This window comes from Alnus glutinosa, chromosome 10, assembly GCF_958979055.1.
Source record: "Alnus glutinosa chromosome 10, dhAlnGlut1.1, whole genome shotgun sequence".
Classification (NCBI taxonomy): domain Eukaryota; kingdom Viridiplantae; phylum Streptophyta; class Magnoliopsida; order Fagales; family Betulaceae; genus Alnus; species Alnus glutinosa.
The window spans coordinates 19,293,092-19,311,600 of NC_084895.1; the positions used below are offsets into that span (position 1 = coordinate 19,293,092).

The 18,509-nt window shown below is 39.3% G+C and overlaps 1 protein-coding gene and 1 long non-coding RNA gene across 2 annotated transcripts; one reads left to right on the forward strand and one right to left on the reverse strand.

The window, feature by feature from the left end:
- The first annotated feature begins 828 nt into the window (after nt 1-828).
- LOC133879695 (uncharacterized) lies at nt 829-3,735 on the forward strand. Its single transcript, XR_009902137.1, has 2 exons — nt 829-1,360; nt 3,420-3,735. It is a non-coding gene; the product is annotated as an uncharacterized LOC133879695 (long non-coding RNA).
- Nucleotides 3,736-13,576: 9,841 nt separating this feature from the next.
- On the reverse strand, nt 13,577-15,620 carry LOC133879694 (nuclear pore complex protein NUP62-like). Its single transcript, XM_062318395.1, has 2 exons — nt 14,535-15,620; nt 13,577-14,362 (listed from the first exon to the last, which is right to left on the reverse strand). Exons 1-2 carry the CDS (start codon nt 15,511-15,513, stop codon nt 13,731-13,733), a joined length of 1,611 nt encoding a protein of 536 aa, XP_062174379.1. The 5' UTR covers nt 15,514-15,620; the 3' UTR covers nt 13,577-13,730.
- Between the last annotated feature and the right edge of the window lie 2,889 nt (nt 15,621-18,509).

Consider the following 18,509-nt stretch of genomic DNA (forward strand, 5'->3'; position numbering starts at 1 on the left):
TCTTTTAAAAAATGCTTGGTTGTACACTCTCATCCCACTCCTATCCCACCCTTGTCTACGTGGACCAATAATATTGATAAAAAAATAGGGTCCCACTACACTCTCTCTATTATCTCTTACATTATTGGTCCACGTAGACAAGGGTGGGATAGGAGTGGGATGAGAGTGTACAACCAAGCATTTCTCTCTTCTTTTTTATATGCAGTCAAAGAAAAGTCATATTAAGTGCTCAACGCACGCAGCGAGAGAGAGATTTGTTTATGGTATTGTTTTGTAAATCTAGGGCCTCAATGTCAGTGTCGAAAGCTGCAGAAATCAAGAAAATAGCCGAGACCCAGATGAATAAACAAGGAAAAACTCACACAGAAACCGTTCAAATCGGAGATGAAGACCAGATGAGTCGTGCTCAGATGAAACGCCAAAGCTCTGCAAATCACACCTAGAAGCCGAAATGAACCAAAGAAAACAAGGAAGGTGGAAAAAACCAACGGAAAATCACAAGGTGATGGGTGAGCCTCACAAGGAGGTGGAAAAGCCTCACTAGAAGGTGGGTAAGCCTCACAAGGAGGCCGAAAATCCGCACAGGGAGGAAGAGGCGAAAGGGAAAAAAGCTAGGGTAGAGTTTTGGTTAGCCCATATAATCACTCATTCCGTCAAGCCAAGTATTTGATGATAAACTGATGAGGACAAGTCCTTCGTCCATTGATTTGCTCACTCAGGTGCTGTGCTTAGCCAGGAGTAATTCTATCCGGCGAACATTCGTCCCTCAAATGTCCATCACTTGCTGACGTGGCACCACACCACGTCAGCCCTCATTAAAAAAAAAAAAAAAAAAAGGTTCAAATCCAGCATTTGAACACTTCAGCCATTTTCTTTCTTCCCCAAAATTTTTTCCCCCCAATCTTTCCCTCCCTCTCTTCATCTCCTCCCTCAACCCCACCGACCGCAACCCACGAGCCCACCACCGTCGACAACCAACTACCACCGCCACCGGTACGTCCAGCTCCATCTCTGGATCTCCGGCCAAAAGGTACCATGCGTTCTCCATCTCCGGTTCCGCTACGACGAATCCAACTACCCAACCACCATACCGCCACGAGCAGGCCCAGCCGAACTGCCACCGCCAACGAGCCCATCCACCGTAAGGTTTTCTTTTTCTTTTCGATTTTTCCTTTTGATTTTCTCTCAAGATCCGGGTTTTTAGTTGGTTTTGGGTGAGATTTGGCTTCACAACCGCAACGACATCAATTGGATTCTGGGTCCCAAAGCTTCTTGCATTTCATTCAAGGACTCTGCCTGTCGGTGCTTCGGCTTCCTGGTTTCTAAGAAGTATATTTTCACTATCGACGATGACTGCTTCGTAAGCTCTCCCTCTCTCTGATTTTGATGTTTTGTTCTTGGCCTAGTTCATTTTCTGTTTGGTGGCCGAGAAGTTGTTGAATTGTGTTTGAATAAGAGTAATGGTGTGTTGATAGCAAAATAGAGTTTTTGTTTGATGAGCTTGTGGCATTCGATCTTGAGGTTTTGGGGGGATATGGGGTTCTGGGTTTCGGTGGGTTTGGTTTGGGAGATGAATGTTGGGATTTTGATTGAGGGTTGGGTTTTCGGAGGGTTCTGGTTTTGGCGTGACCCTCCTTCCCTCCCTCTGATTTTGATGTTTTTTGTTTGATGAGCTTGTGGTATTTGATCTTGAGGTTTTGGGGGATATGGGGTTCTGGGTTTCGGTGGGTTTGGTTTAGGAGATGAGTGTCGGGATTTTGATTGAGGGTTGGGTTTTCGGAGGGTTCTGGTTTTGGCGTGACCCTCCTTCCCTCTGATTTTGATGTTTTTTGTTTGATGAGCTTGTGGCATTTGATCTTTGAGGTTTTTGGGATTTTGATTGAGGGTTGGGTTTTTGGAGGGTTCTGGTTTTGGCATGAAAGTTATGGTTTTAATGTGATGTTGGTAAGTTTTTTTTCTTTTCTTCGTTTGTTGGTGATATTTTGTGGGTTTACGGTTGACTCATATATTTCTCTTTATAGGTGCTTGCATGGCGTGAAATGAAATTTATGTCTTTTCTTTGATTTGCTTTTCTGAATTTGTGGTTTGTGGCCTTGGCAATTGGCATATCCCAAATGGCATTCACTTTGACACTAGTTTTTTCTCATTCGAAAAGAAGGCCTTGCTGTTGATGCAGCAAGCAAGGAATTTGACTTTTCATATCCATTTAGATCTTGTTGAGGATTTAGCTTTACTTAGAGTACGGATGAAGCAAAAACGCTAGATTTTTTTTATCTTTTAATGGTCAACTGAATATTAAGTGGATTTAAGCTTCTAAGTATGATTCAGCATTCTTGTTCCTTTATTTCATATGCAATTGTATGGAATTATCAGTATTGGAGATTTTTTGTCTCTTTTGGGGAAATAGCGTTTGTTCTTCTTAATGAAGCTGATGTTATTGAAAATGCCTTAACGAGAATTTCAGCATTCTTTGTTCTTGTTTAAATACTGAGAAATTAGCTATCAGAAAAGTACATATTGACACTTCAAAAAGTAGGAAAATTTTGCATTCATTGCTCATGGTGGTTAGTTTCTTGGTGGATTTAATTTAAAAAACTATGCCATTGTTGTATATAATTTTCTAGTAGCCTACAGTTTTGGTTCTATATGTCAGATTAATTGGCTTCTAGACTTTTGAATATAAATTAGCTTATAGTTCCTAGAGTAGAGGAGTCTTACTAGTTTTTGGTAAGTATGTTATTAAAAAAATTCATACGAAAATTCATACTCTTTATAATGTTTTTAATCAGCTTATGATTATATCGATGTACTCTTTCTACATTTCCTAAGCCAAAGTTATGGAATGACTATATTTGTTCTTTTCCTGTAATAGTATCTTGTTTCTGTTACACTTGTTTGCATCACATACCCCTTTTATTAGTTTTCTCAGTTGCTTGACATTTCCTTCAAAACCCCTTTTTTAACATGTTTATATGATTTATTAATTGAAGACTTATGAAGGAACGCAACAATACGCATTGGACAGTAATGAAGCTTCGTTGCCTTTCATAACTAATATTCAGTATGACAATGTAATTGGAACTCAAAATGGTGTAATTACTCAGGTATTATAGAATAAAACACAAGCTTCACATGATAACTGAGGAATTGTGTAAAATTATGTTGGTATTGTATATAATGTTTTTGTCATAATTTGCAAGGATCTCAAATCCTGCAGAATCATGTTGTGCCCCCTTTTTTCAACAAAAGTTGAATTTCTAGTTCTCACTTTTGGTAAGTGTTATGTTTCCGTGTGTATGAGTTTGTTATGCTCATTTTTATGGTTTCTAGGTTGCTTTTGTTCATTATGTTTAAGTATGCTTATTTGAATATTTTTTAAATGCTTTTGCTAACAAGTTTGTATGATTTTTTAATTGAAGACTTCCAGAGATGACGCACAGGACACTAAGGGATCTCAAGATGGTGTAATTACTTTTCTTGTTGACATGTGCAGAGGGCATTCCGTTTGTTATATCTGTGCAGAGGGCATTGTGTTTGACAGTATTTTGTATAGTTCTTTTGCTTATTTGACAGTATTTTGAATAGTTCTTTTGCTGCTTGCCTATGATACTATCATGGAGCATCACGATTTTGTCATTGCTTTCTATAATGTTTGAGCAATTTCTTTACCATTTCTTTGGTTATTTGTAAACAATGTTTTGTCATTTGAGAAATCTTGACCGAGTTAAAATACTAGTCAAATGGAACTTTCATACTACTTTCCTCATTGTCACTCACCCACTGACAAGCTGAATAAGTTTGGGTAATTGTTCATCTCATAAACAGTTAAATGCACTATACCAGTTAGCTACACTTTAGTAAAAATTTAAATGCACTATCTTGATAGATCGCAATCAAGTAACACATCAACACATTAACACATTAACTACCAATTCCAGTTGGATACAGCAACAAAAAGATGCTAAAATCATTACAACATATACATTAAAATAACAAAAAAAAAAAAAATAACACAAAATACTTCCAAAATAGCAACTCAATCCATTGCAACGGTGCTTTGATATTCGATTAGATTTCTGCTTTGGTTCATCTTCATCCTGATGTAAATGTAGACGAACCTTTGATCCTTGACTAAGTTCTCGCTTCAATTCATTTTCAAGAAGGTTATCTTCAATCTGAACAAGTTCATTTTCATCTTCTTCCTAAAGCAAATGTAGTGGGCCTAGTGGTTGTGATTAAAATTAAACCACCAAGCATGATACTATTAACTGTCATAAAGCTCTCCAATAACATCTTCTAATACTCCACTTCTGGACAGCAAGGGGCACTGCCGAACATGCCAAGAAGGGAGAAAATGCAGTTTGATGGGTTAAAAAGAAATAAAAGATAAATATCCCAGAACACCAAATATGCAAACAAGTCAATGCCTACTAAAGACTTAAGAAGCAAGGCCAGTTTTTTAACTTCCCAGAAGGCAAGACTATAATACAAGGCAATGATATCACCGTTGAATAAATAATAATAATAAACAAAAGAAGGAAAATAACAAGATTAGAGCTGCATGATCATAAGTTTTCATTATTCCCCAATTACAAGTCTAAAAGAAAAGTCTCATTATTAAGCTTCCATTCAATGCACATTATTTTATCACTTCCTGTAAATAAATAATTAAAAATCAATATTTTTTCTCTTATTCTAGGACTACAAAGAAGAGGAAGACAATGAAGAATATCATATTTGTTCTTCAATTCTATATCATAAATTTAAATAGGAAATAACATATAGAGATCGAGCTCCATGTTCATATTTTTCATACATCCAAAATTACAAGTCTAAAAGAAAAGTCTCACTATTAAGCTTCCACTCAATACACAATACACATTACGTTTAACTCTTTCTGTCTAATTGACAATCTTGGTATTACAAAGAAGACGATATAATGATAAAGAATATCATATTAATTCGTTTATTTACATCACCAACTTAGACTCTCAAAAACAATTGCAAATAGTAGACCTGCCAAAATTTTGTTAGAAAATCCATTAAAGCAATCCATGGATTAAACTTATGAGCTAAGAGCTCTCTCTCTCTCTCTCTGAGTAATGCAAAATTTGAAATTACTAATATAGAACATTTAAACGCAGACAAGATTAAATCTCAGATTATAAGAACTAGCTACTTTTATTTGTTACTAGTTGTACATCTCATACATGGAGAACCTCAAGGCACAAAACATGCTGCCAAAGGGATAAGAGGCTTAAGGTTGCACATTAAGGTGCTCTCTTCAAGCCTCATCTTGGTGTAAGTTTTGATGCAAGCCTTGCATGCCTCTTAAACCATAGTGGTCAAGATACAAATGTATACCGTAAATAATAACAAATCAAGGCTTGCCTGGGAAAAAAAAGAAAAAAAGCAGAGTAAAGGATTGATTGGCCAAGTAAAATATACCTTATGGAGATGGAAGGTCCTCTCTCCAACTTCAATGATGACATCGGTAGTAAGCCCAGTTGAGCAAATCCTGCAAGCGAACATTTGGCTTAAGAGAAATTTAGCAGAAGAAACAAAATAGTTCTCAAAAGAGATGCAATCAACACAACAGTGGTTGCAAAATCAGCATTAAGAAACAATTCAGAGCCAGGAACCATGCTTGTAAGATAACAGCAAGGAATTACTGTGGGAACCTTTGTAAGGCAAGTGTAGATTAATTTGACATGGAAACATAACAATGATTTCTTTCATCAACTTTTTGTTCTAGTCATTGCAGGAAGCATTACAAACACAATTATATTGATTATTTGAAAGAATTCTTTTAGCAATTTCATCTCACTTTCAGCATTACAAACACAATTATATTGATTATTTGAAAGAATTCTTTTAGCAATTTCATCTCACTTTCTCCTCTTGAATCTGTAAACCTTCTTCTTATATGTTTTTTAACACTAAATGCTACGACTAGACTAACCCTCTCCCAATATTGACATTTTTTATTTTTTTATGAATAAGATTTTTCATTCCAAACACAAAAGAAACAAATAACACTCCGGCAGGCTAGAAACACCAAGCTAAAACCCAGAATATTTACAACAACAAAAATCACAACCAAAAGCCCAACTATCCATACTCAGCCAAACCCTGCATCAAAAATCCTCAAACCTACACACTTAACAAATAAACAATACAAAAACCAGTAAACCGAAACTACACATTTAGCAAACCAACAATTTTTAGTAGAACAAAGCCAAAAAAACCCAACTTCCTAGCTACCAGCACAGCAACCCTTCAGCCATTCAAATCCATAACACCAAAAGGAATACTCTAATTTTTACGAAGCTTAGAAAAAAAAAAAAAAAAAACCCTAGGCACAGACTATAAGGGGTTTGAGGGATTAGAGATTCAGACCCCCAAAGCCAGATATGAGTTTCAAACCCATTATTTTGACACTACTAGAGGAGAGGAAATTGAAGAAAAAAAGAAAAAGAAAAAAGAAAGAGAAGGAAAACCTTACCTCTTTTGACGGCTGGGCTCTTTGGAGTTGTGCGGTGGATGGAGACGGAGATGGGTCGTCGGCTACGGTGGATGGAGATGGAGATGGATGCAACTGGTGGCGATGCTTGTGGGGCAGTTGGTGGGTGGCGATCGGTGGCGTGGAAGGAGGAGATGGAGCTGGACGTACCGGCGACGGGCTCTTTGTTAAAGTATTGATTAAGTGATTAAATTTACCTCTTCCTATCAGCTTAAGCTTTTGGGACAAGTGGTGATTTAACATGGTATCAGAGCTAAAGGTCTTGAGTTCGAACCTTGACTCCGTCATTTACCTCCCATTTCAATTAAATATTCCACGTGTTGGGCCTCACCTATTAAAAGGAAGTCCGAACCCACACGTGAGGGGGAGTGTTAAAGTATTGATTAAGTGATTAAATTTACCTCTTCCTATCAGCTTAAGCTTTTGGGACAAGTGGTGATTTAACACTCTTGGTGGTCGACGGTGGTGGGCTCGCTTGGTTGATTTCACGGTGGGTTGAGGGAGGAGATGGAGGGAGGGAAAGATTTGGGGGGAAAATGTTTGGAGAAGAAAATGGCTCTGCTCTTTGCTTTCAACGCTGGTTTTCAATTTTTTTTTTTTTTTTAAAAGAATGGCTGCTGACGTGGCGTGGCGCCACATCAGCAGTGATGGACGAATGTTGGACAAATGCTAGACGGGTAGAATTGAGAGCCCCTTCTATCAGGTTATGGCAAAAACCAAGGGTTTTTTGCCCACCAATAATATATTGACACATCATCTCAAAACAAAAAAACTCAAAAAACTAAAGTGTTGTTGAAACACCAAATCTGGACCACGCTGAGAACGCCCCTGCCCAAACCCGCACCACCACAGCCAGGCCGGACACCGCCGGCACCGCCTAGGCCGAACGCTGCCGGCACCGCCCAGGCCAGACCACGCCGCCAACGCCCGTACTGGACCACGCTGCCACCGCCCGGGTCGGAACACGCCGCCACAGCCAGGCCAACCCCAACTCCTCCGACGTGGGTCTGGACGCTTTCGGCAACGCCCAAGTCGGAAAACGCCACCAACGCCCGTGCCGGACCACACCGTCCAGGTCGGAAACCGCCACTGTCCGGGTCGGAAGATGCCGTCACAGCCAGGCCAAACTCGACGGTGAGTGACGCCCGACAGAAGGGGTGGCCCGAAGGCCACCCCCAGGTTCGGGCCAACCCCAGACCTCGGGGGTGGCCGCGCGGCCGCCCCATGGACCGTGGGGAGCCGCGCGGCCACCCCCCAGTGGCCAGGGGTGGCAGCGCAGAGCCTGGGGTGGCCATCGGGCCAGCCCTAGATGGATCTAGGGTTGGCCCGAAGGCCACCCCCAGACCCCGGGGATGGCCGCGCGACCGTCCCATGGACCAGGGGTAGCCGCGCGGCCACCCCCTAGTGGCCGGGGGTGGCCGCGCGGCCACCCCTAGGGCCTGGGGTGGCCTTCGGGCATACCCTAGATCCATCTAGGGGTGGCCCGAAAGCCACCCCCAGACCCCGTGGGAGGCCGCGCGGCCACTCCCGGCCTCTGTGGAGTGGCCCCGCGGCCCGCTGGCGGCGGCTTTCCGGCCTGGGGCTGCGGATTTGGGGCGGTGATGGTGCTCTTCCGGTTGGGCAGCGGCATTTCTTCCGGTTGGGCAGCAGCATTTCATTTTCTTGGGCAGCAGCATTTCATTTTTTGAGTTTTAGCTGACTTGTCGATTTCTTATTGGTTGGCAAAATACCCTTCCTTTCTGCCACGACCTAACAGAAGTTATTCCCGGTAGAATTACTCGTAAGCCAGTGTGGGAGACGACGTGGCGGTGCTCGTCAACACTATTGGCTAAGTCATTTCCCTTGTTTACATGTAAACCATGGGTAATATGTGTCTTGAAAAACATTAACTGTGGGTCTTGTGTCCTGAAATTTCTTCTCTAATTTCTTATCCAAATCGCAAATCGTTGTGTTGTGGGTCTTGGGCAACGGTGGCTCTGTGCATGATTGGAGTCGGAGCATGGGCGGATCTGGTTATTGGGTAGCAACGATTATGCGGTGGTTCTGGCGGGTCTTGTGCGGCGGCTCTGTGCTGGTTTTGGGCCTTGAGGTCTAGCTGCGGTTCTGGAACGAGAGGAAGAAGGGTGCGTATAGGATTGTGATTTCGTAGACAATAAGTGCGATTTTAAACCAAATCGCAGAACATAAATCATTTGGGAACTGCATTTTTAAAAATTGCGATTTGAAAACGCAGAAAATTTGCTTTTTCAAATCGCAGGTAAGATAATGCTTTTTTGAAAACGCAGAATTTTAAAGGCTAATTTGCGATATTAAACTCTAAACTGCGATTTTGCCAAACGCTTAACTGCGTTTTTAAAAATTACTTTTATCAAATCGCACATTTTAAAATCATGATTTTAAATCGCACTTTTTAAAATTGCAAACTCAAATCCAAACCCAAACGGACCGAAGAAATAGAAAAACAGAGTCTTCACGTTATTTATAAATACAAGAGTCTGCACGTTATACACCTTCTAGTCTTCTAGTCTACGCGTTATACCCATTTAACTTCAATACATTTAATTCACATGAAACTCCATCTACCCTTACAAGTCGATGTCTCTTCCATTTCTCTTTCTTTTCAACCTTATCAAATATCTTCCTTGGTTTGTGGTTATTTATTGCTGAACGGCTGGAGTTTTATAACTCTTGTTCCAATACGTTCTCGCAAACCCAATAGTAGATTATGATTGTTGAGGTTTGTACTTAGTCGAATAAATTTGGTAGACACTAGAGGCTTGGTAAAAATGTTTGCTATTTGATCCTTACTTAATAGAAACAGCACAACAAGAGATTTAGAAGCAACTTTGCCCGAACAAAATAATAATCAATATTTATGTGTTTGATGCGAGCATGAAATACCGGATTCGTCATCAAGTAAGTAGCTCCAATATTGTCACAATAGAAAATTGGAAGAGCTTTAAGTAGAATGCCAAGTTCTTGAAATAATGATTGAAGCCACGTGAATTTCACAGTAGTATTGGCCACAACTCTGTATTCGGCCTTTGTACTTAACTTGGACATTATAGATTGTTTGCGTGAGCTTCAAGAAATAAAATTTGGACCCAGAAAAATACAGCACCTACTTGTAGAGGGATGCTCATCTAGACAATCAGCCCAATCAATATCAGAAAAAGCTATGAGTTGGAGAGAAAAGCTCTTTTTGCTAAGGAGACTGAGAGATTGTATGCTTTAGATACCTCAAAATTCTTTTAACAATGGTCCAATGAATCTCAATTGGTCTATGCAAGAATTGACAGACCTTATTTACATCAAATGTAATGTCATGTCGAGTGATAGAGAGATATTGTAGGGCCCCAACAATGCTTTTGTAAAGTGTAGGATCAGACATTGGATCACCTTCAAATTGCGACAGGGAATGTGTAGATGACTATGTGAAGTGATTGGTTTTTCAAGTAGCATATTTGTATCTCTCATGTGACAACATGAACCCATTAGATACATGAAAAAATTCAACCCCAAAAAAGTAATTGAGCTTGCCTAAGTCTTTGACAGCAAAGTCACACTTCAGTTGCTTTAATAGGTGATCCACAACATGTGAATTGGAACTGGTATTTAAAATGTCATTAACATAAATCAACATAAACATGGTTAGAGATAAGTTTCGTAATATAAATAATGAAGTGTTAGACTTAGATACATGAAAACCCCATCACTAGCAACTTCAAGGTCAACCGTGAATACCACGCCTGTAGGGCTTATTTGAGTCCATATAAAGCATTGCGCAATTTGCACACATGATTCGAAAATTATGAATGAATAAACCCTAGGGGTTGAAACATATACACATCTTCATGGAGCATACCATGAAGGAGTGCATTTTGGAGATCAATTTGGTGGAAGTCCCATCTTGCAAAAAAAGCAAGGGATAATACAGTGGGAATTGTGATGGGTTTTATAACAGGACTGTAAGTTTCACTAAAATCCACCCAAAGTTACTGATGAAAACCCTTTGCAACCAGTCTTGTCTCCTATGGTTTAAAGACTTTATTTTTTGTTCTTGTGGTTCATTTCGTATCGTACAATGTACATGATATTTCGCTTATGAATAAAAACTAACACGTATCCTATGGCTATGAAAAATAAATTTAAAAATTTAAAAAGTCAAAAACTAAAAAATAATAAGTTGGATAGAGGTATCATCTTCTCCATTTTTATCCATAAGTGAGATACCATTTATTATACAAAATGAACCACATGAGACATAAAATAAAGTCTTTAAACCACGTGAAGCCAAACATAATATAGAGTACATTTGTCCTAAATTTATGTTTAAATTCATGGAAAACAATGTTAGTGCGCTTAGGATACCTTACTTTTGTTTGTTTGGTTTTTTCCGGTTCAACATAGGTAATGCAATTGCTTTTTCCTTCTTCTTTATTTATTTCTTTCTTTCTTTTATTTTATTTTCTTTTTCTTTTTCTTTCTCCTTTTTTTTTTCTTTTCTTTTTTTCTTTTTTTTTTAAAAAAAAGCTTAAGGTTTTGACTATACATAATCTATCACATTTATCACTATATTTCTCGTCCTTTTTGCCTCTTTTCATCACATTGAACTGCACTGTGGTCTCTTTATGGACAAAAACTTTACTCTCTCTCTCTCTCTCTCTCTCTCTCTCTCTCTCTCTCTCTCTCTATATATATATATATATATATATATATATATATATATATATATATATATATATATATATATATATATATATATATATATATATATATATATATCATGTAGTATTTTGGTAAATAACCGTATTAGTTAAAAGGAAATTGGAATTTGCAGTATTTTGCTAATTTTTATAAACAAAAATTATGTGCATTGGGTGTCTGTCTTGAGGAGGGAAAATTACTCCTATAAGATTGTAGACCGTAGAAAATAAAGGTGAGAATAAATAAGTTCTGCGCATTTTGCACGATCTCATCTTCTTAGCTATTTAGGTTGCTTTTCAAAAAGAAAAAAAAGAAAAAAAAAAAGGTATTTAGGTTGCCGGAATAGAAATTTGAGTAGCTTAAGAAAGAGGGTTGTGAAATAGACCTATTTCGGATAGTCCAGCATATTTGACCAAAACAAGTAGATCCTGCAACTCCCATCTCTTAGATTGCTTAAATTTTTGTGAATTTCAGACAGCTTAAAATATCTTAGATTGCTAAAAATCGCATTTAACTATCTCACAATGTTGCGGTGACAGTCTCGTCGACCCTTAGATCAATCTTTGTAAAAAATTTAAAAATTAGTTGAAATTGCCACATTAACATCGTAGGATAAGCCCTTCTACACATCCCCCCTCACCCCCCCTTATCACCCTTTTATAATAAAAAAATTGATTTTTATTAAAAAGTTGTCTTTGATGTCACATTAGAGACAATTTTTTAATAAAAATCAATTTTTTTAAGGAAAAGATGGTGATGAGGGGGGATGAGAGGTGCATCTTTAGCATTTCCCTTGTAGGATAGTAGTGAGATAAAAATATGAGTTTTAGTATTACTCATTCTCTTTATGCCGCATTGATGCCTCGAAACTTGTAATGAATACGTTGGTTTTCTGTCTTCGGCCATGTAAAGGAAGATCAAAGGAGAGAAACGTGGATTTGGTCTCTGCAATGGAAGTTTAGAGCATTTGTAATGAGCTCGTCAAAGTGAGGAAATCGTCAAAATCAGCTGAGTTTCATCAAAATCGGGTCTGCAACGAACTCGTCTCTGCTACAGTAAATTTGGTGAACGCTGAAATGGCTCGTCTGGTCTGCTGAGGGCAAAGTAGATCGTCTCTTCTTGTTTGACAATATTTTATTCAATTTCGCGGGTGAAGATCGTTGGTCTGAGAGATGGAAATCGATCGAGGGCGAAACTGATTTAGGGCAAAATCGATCTAGAAGATGCCGGCCGTGAGGAAAAGTCGGCCGTCGAAGAAACTGGTCGTCGTGGAAAGCCGACTCCTGTGGGTCTAGAAGCAGAGAAGCCGAGCCTCCACCGGTCGTCGAGCCTCACCGGTTGTCGAAGAAACCGGTTCGCGATGAACAGCCGGCCGTCGAGCCTCCACCGATCGTGAAGTCACCGGTCGTCGAAGGTTGGGCCCGTGGAAGTGGGTTTGGGTCCGATCGAAGTCTGGATCGGGAATTTTGTTGGTTGATTGAAGGATAATAAAAAATAGTATTTATTTTAAAGTAGAGAATATTCGAAGAGTTTGATATTTGGAACTTTTGAAAACTAAGTAACTAAAATAACAAAAGTGATAATTTCGTCAAAATCTGCTAAAATTTTGAGGAGTTCACTACAAGTGCTCTAACAATGGGAAAACAATTTGACGAATAGAAGAAAAATGCAGGAAAAGAAAAAGTAAGAAACTTCAAATCTCAAACCGAAGGAGAAACCAAAATTGCCAGACGAATAAAAGAAAATCTAATTTCAGCATAAACTACCATGCACCTCCCTTCCTAAAGAGAGCATCTTTTGCTTTAAAAAAGAAGGGAAAAAAGTAAACTCAAAAATTTTCTTTTAGTTTCTTCCCTTTTCCCAGTAATCAAACGACAAACAAACACTCTCCATTAAAAAAAGAAGCAATAAAGCTAGAAATTAAAGAGAGTACTAAGTTTGAATAAATTATTAGCCTTGATAATAAATTACCTTCTCCTTTAATTCTGTTACCATTTTAGTGTTTACACGACTTAAGTTCAATCTTAACAATGTGATAAAAACTCATTTTCCTTGCAAGCCAGTTTTCAAGGGTGAGTTCTATCTGAAGTATGTATCATTTGGTATCAGAATCAAGCTCTTCGTCATAGAGGAAGCAACTTATGGGAATGGAGTGGGCTTTTATGAATGTCAAATATGAAAGCGGATCCTAAGTGTCTCACATGGTTTAAGTACAATCTAAAGCATGTGTATATAAGTTTGTAATCACCCTTACCTCGCAAGCTAGTTTTACTTAGAGATTTGTATCAAAAACTATTTACCACTAACCTCATGGTATTAGCAAATAAGAGAACACCACAACAAAAAGAAAGAAGAAGGCCATCTAGTGCTGTTTACTACTAGCTAGCCTCATGGGTTTTTAGCCACAACCAAAAAACAGAGGAGGAAACTATGTTCAAAGTCCATTTTTATATTCCATTCAAGCATCACACCCCACATCCCATACTAGAAGAAACTAATATCACAGCAACCCTTCACTAAGGTCACAACCCAAAAGACCCTTTCCTTTAATTTCAGCTTTAATGGCCGCAAAATCCCTTGCCAAATCCTCCCGTCGCAGCTCCATCTCCAACAAAGATGTTTTTGTAGCCTCTATTTGTTTGTCCAACTCATCCAACTCTTTAGAACATGCATGGTACTTAGCTGCCTTGATTTCATCCAGCCTTTGCTGTAACCACTCCACGCTGAACCCAACAGCAAGTGCATCGAATACTTTTTCATCCATGAGTTGAACTTCATGTGAACTAAGGGTCTCCAAGGTAAGGTTGCAAAGTCGATTCACTACATCACCAATCAAGTCTAGGAAAGCCAATTTGGCATCCAAACTCCTCAATATGCTCCCCATTGTGATGTCCCCATGTTTCTGCAAAATACGTTTGATTATTGGGACATTCCGAGGAGAAGGGACATGCCTGTCTACTTCTACACATAGAGATGATAAAGGGGAGGTCTGAACACTTTCATCATCTACTTCACTCAAAGCCTTAGAAGCTGCAACAGCAGAATCATTCATAGTCTCCTCTACGGAATTTGGAGACATGGGCTTCTTTACTACCTCAAGTCCCACCTGCTCAACCTCGTCGCCTCCGTCGCCTACACGAATTTTGAATGGCTTAGCAGAATACCCAGCACAACTTGAGCGTGAAGATTCTCAAAGAGAATTCCCACAAGCATAGAGAAAGACAGAGCCGTCAACATCAACATCATAACCATTTTCCTACTACAGAAAAACCATAATAATGATCAAACAAAATGACGAACTCACCTAACGCAGGCGCGACAGTGGTCGAGTTTGAATCTGAGCTCCAACTGAATGTGGATGCACGAGTGGTTGAAGCTGAAGACGGTGCAGAAGAAGAAGAGGCAAAGAGGGTAACCGAAGTTGAAAATGGAGAAGCGGATGATGACGTTCCGAATAGGGATGAACCTGTACTCGCTGATGAGGCTGTTGTTCCAAACAGGGTTCCGAATAGAGACGAACCAGATGTTGGTGCCGCGGAGGACGACGTCGTTCCGAATAGAGACGAACCAGAGGTTGGTGCCACGGAGGACGGCGTCATTCCGAACAGAGGTGAACTAGAAGTTGGCGCCGCAACGGACGACGTCATTCCGAACAGAGGTGAACCAGAAGTTGGCGCGGCAGAGGACGGCGTCGTTCCGAACAGAGGTGAACCAGAGGTTGGTGCCGTGGAGGACAGTGTCGTTCCGAACAGGAGGGAAGCAGACTTCGGAGCGAAGGATGACGTCGTTCCGAACAAGGGCGAACTGGTACTTGACGCCGATAGAGACGCTCCGAACAAGGATGAACCGGAACCTGCCGCGGCCGAGGCCGAAGTACTAGTAGATGATGCGGTACCGAACAAGGAAAAACCAGAAGTAGCTGAACCGAATGGGGACGAAGCTGAGGTCGCCGCGGATGTGATTGTCCCAAACGGGGACGGAGCGGAAGTTGCAGAGGACAAAGACCCTACTGTTAAGAACGAAGGAGCGGAGCTAGAAGCGGAATGGGAGGGGAACCAGAAGGAAGGAGCTGAAGAAGAAGAGGAAGAGGAAGTGGAAGTGGAAGTGGAAGTGGAAGTGGAAGTGGAGGATCCGAATCCAAATGGGCAAGAAGAGGTGGTGGTGGCGGATTCGAATGGGGAGGCGGAGGATCCAAATGGTAAACTGGTGGGGGGCGGGTAAGAGAAGGAGAATGCGGACGTGGATTGTGAAGAAGAAAAAGGTAGAGATGAAGATCCAGACATGGTTTTTCTCTCTCCCTCTCTCGCTCGCTTCTGGTGGGTCTGTGCGAGTGAATGGGGGGTTTTGGCCCTTTTGAGGGGGATAGAGCTGTCTCTAAGCTGTAACTGAACCGGGCAATCCCAGTCAAGCCGGCCGGAATAGGATCCTCTCTAGTTCTAAAGAACAAAAATAACTCTAAAGCGATCCAAGGCCATCAACCAGCCACGTTCTCAAGAAAAAACATATAATAACTCTAAAGGGCAGGAAAAATAACTTCAGAAAAAGCACCTGTCCTGTCACTAGTTCCTCTTTTCTGAAAACGTGATTTGGCGCGCCTGTGGACTGAAGCCTCCTTTTCCGAAAAATAAAAACAGGCGGCAACGCGTGGAACAAGGGATCCAACTCAACGTGAATGTCATCTTTACAGCACCGGCGTATATTTTCAATTATTTCTTTTTTTTTTTTCTTTTATATTTAAGGAATAAAACTACTTTTTACTTTCTTATAAAAAATACTTCACAATAAATTTTCTTATATTTTTCTATATTAATTAAATATTATTTTTTTACTCTTATTTTATTCTTTTTCTCTCTAACCTACTTTTTCTCTCTTCCCTATATCAATTAATTATTCTTCTTTTATATTAAAATAATACATAGGGAATGAATAGTAAACATGTATGCATAGTAACCCCTCATCTAAATATAGGGTATCTGTTGTAGGAGATTTTTTGATGTTTTTATGAAATTTTCCCTAAATATAGGAAAATAAATCATTATAGGGTAACTGCTACTAGTACTCTTACAAATAAGGAGAGAAAAGAGAAATGCAAAATATGTGGTCTCACTTATTTTTTTTGGTTTGGTCTCATGGTTTTTTTTCGTAACTCAGTTCCTCTTCCTAACTCATTCCTCTTTCTACGGTTATCAACTCCTCATCAAGCCCACTGAATCAAGATTCAAGGTATGGTTATTATATGATGTTTCATATTTTAAGGCTTGGTTTTTGTAGTTTTAATCTTCTGAATGCAAAAAAAAAAAAAAAAAGGGATAATTGCATCGTTGGTCCCTGTGGTATACCATAATTATTTTTCATTCCCAATGGTTTAAAAAGTTCATGGGAGGTCCTCGTGATATGCAATAATTACAAATTGATCCCTGTCGTCAAATTCTGTTAAATTTTTTAACAGATTCCATCAAATGCCACGTGTCGCCAATAAGATGGCGACACGTGTCCACCGTAATAAAAAAATAAAAATACTTATTTTTTTTTTAAAAAAATAAAATAAAAATTCAAGAAAAAAAATACAAAAAAAAAAAAAAACTGAAGGGGCCGGCCACCCCTTTGAGGGTGGCCTGACCGCCCCCAGCCACTGGGGGTGGCCGCGCACCACCCCCAGTGGCTGCAGGGGGTGGCGTGCGGCCACCCCCAGTGGCCGGGGGTGGCGCGGAGCCACCCCAATGGCCTGGGGGTGGCCTTCTGTGGCTTGGGGGTGGCCACGCGCCACCCCTGCGGCCACTGGGGGTGGCGCGCGGCCACCCCCAAAGGGGTGGCCGGCCCCTTCAGTTTTTTTTTTTTTTGAATTTTTTTTTGAATTTTTTTTTTTAAAAAAAATAAGTATTTTTATTTTTTTAAAAAAAATTTTATTTTTTTATTACGGTGGACACGTGTCGCTGACGTGGCATTTGACGGAATCTGTTAAAAAATTTAACAGAATTTGACGCCAAGGATCGATTTGTAATTATTGCATATCACGAGGACCTCCCATGAACTTTTTAAACCATAGGGAGTGAAAAATAATTATGGTATACCACAGGGACCAACGGTGCAATTATCCCTAAAAAAAAATGGCATTTTTGTGTGTGTGTGTGTGTGTGTGTGTGTATTTAACTTGCTTGCATTAGTTTTTATTATGTAATAGTGTGACCAATTCAATATATGTGCTAAAAAAAATTAGGCAAGCTAAATTCTTGAAGGAAGATACAATAAGGTTTTTAAGTCTTAAAGTTTGAGATGTTTGTCTTATTCGCGTAAGATTTGAAAAAAAAAAAAAAAAAATTGGCTTTTAGTGGGGTGTAGCACATCATTGGTTGAAATTTGAAACCTTTAAATTGATTTTGATGTAAGATGTTGTTTAAATAAATATCAATGAATATTATTATTTAAGAACAATAATTTGAATTAATGTTTTTGCTTGGTAATGTAATTTCTTTTAGGGATAAAAATATATGGATGTCTCGATGGAAGATTTTGTGTCCCCAAATATGCCTATGGAACTAACACCATCAAAATGCATGGAATTTAAATCAGATGAAATTGCATATAGTTTTTATAATGAGTATGGGAGAATGACAGGTTTTAGTATCAGAAAAGAATATGTGAACAAATGTAAAAAGACCGAAATTGTTACTTTAAGGAGATTTGTGTGCGAGAAAGAGGGAATTCGGGGCATAGACAAGCGAGATAGTAAAACAAGGAAACCTTGAGCATAATCATAATCTCCATCTCTCAACAACTGTGCACTTGATGCCATTACAACGGAAAATGTCTATAACTCAAGCTACTGAGACTGATTTGGAATATGAATTAGGTTTAAGACAGAAGTATTCTTATAATTAGCTTATGAGTAAGCAAGTTGGTGGAGGTGATAACCTTGGTTTTACAAAGCAAGATCATAAGAACTATCTACGCAATAAGCGACAAAGAGCCTTGAAGTTTGGGGAAGCTACTAGTTTGGAAAGATATTTCAGGGGGCTACTTAAAGAAAATCCTTCTTATTATTATGCTTTTCAATTGGATGTTGAAGAGTTGATTACTAATATCTTCTGGGCTAATGCAAGAATGATCATTGATTATGACCACTTTAGTGATGCAATAACGTTTGATACAACATATAGCACAAATAGAGATGCAAGGCCACTTGGTGTATTTTTGGGACTCAATCACCATAGAGAGACTGTTGTATTTGGAGCCACTCTATTATTTGATGAAACAATTGAGTCTTTTGTATAGTTATTTG

Coding starts and splice junctions, on each gene's coding strand:
- LOC133879694 (XM_062318395.1), bottom strand. CDS start 15,513: ATGTCTGGATCTTCATCTCTACCTTTTTCTTCTTCACAATCCACGTCC. Junction 14,363..14,534: donor CACTGTCGCGCCTGCGTTAG/GTGAGTTCGTCA, acceptor AAATTCGTGTAG/GCGACGGAGGCGACGAGGTT.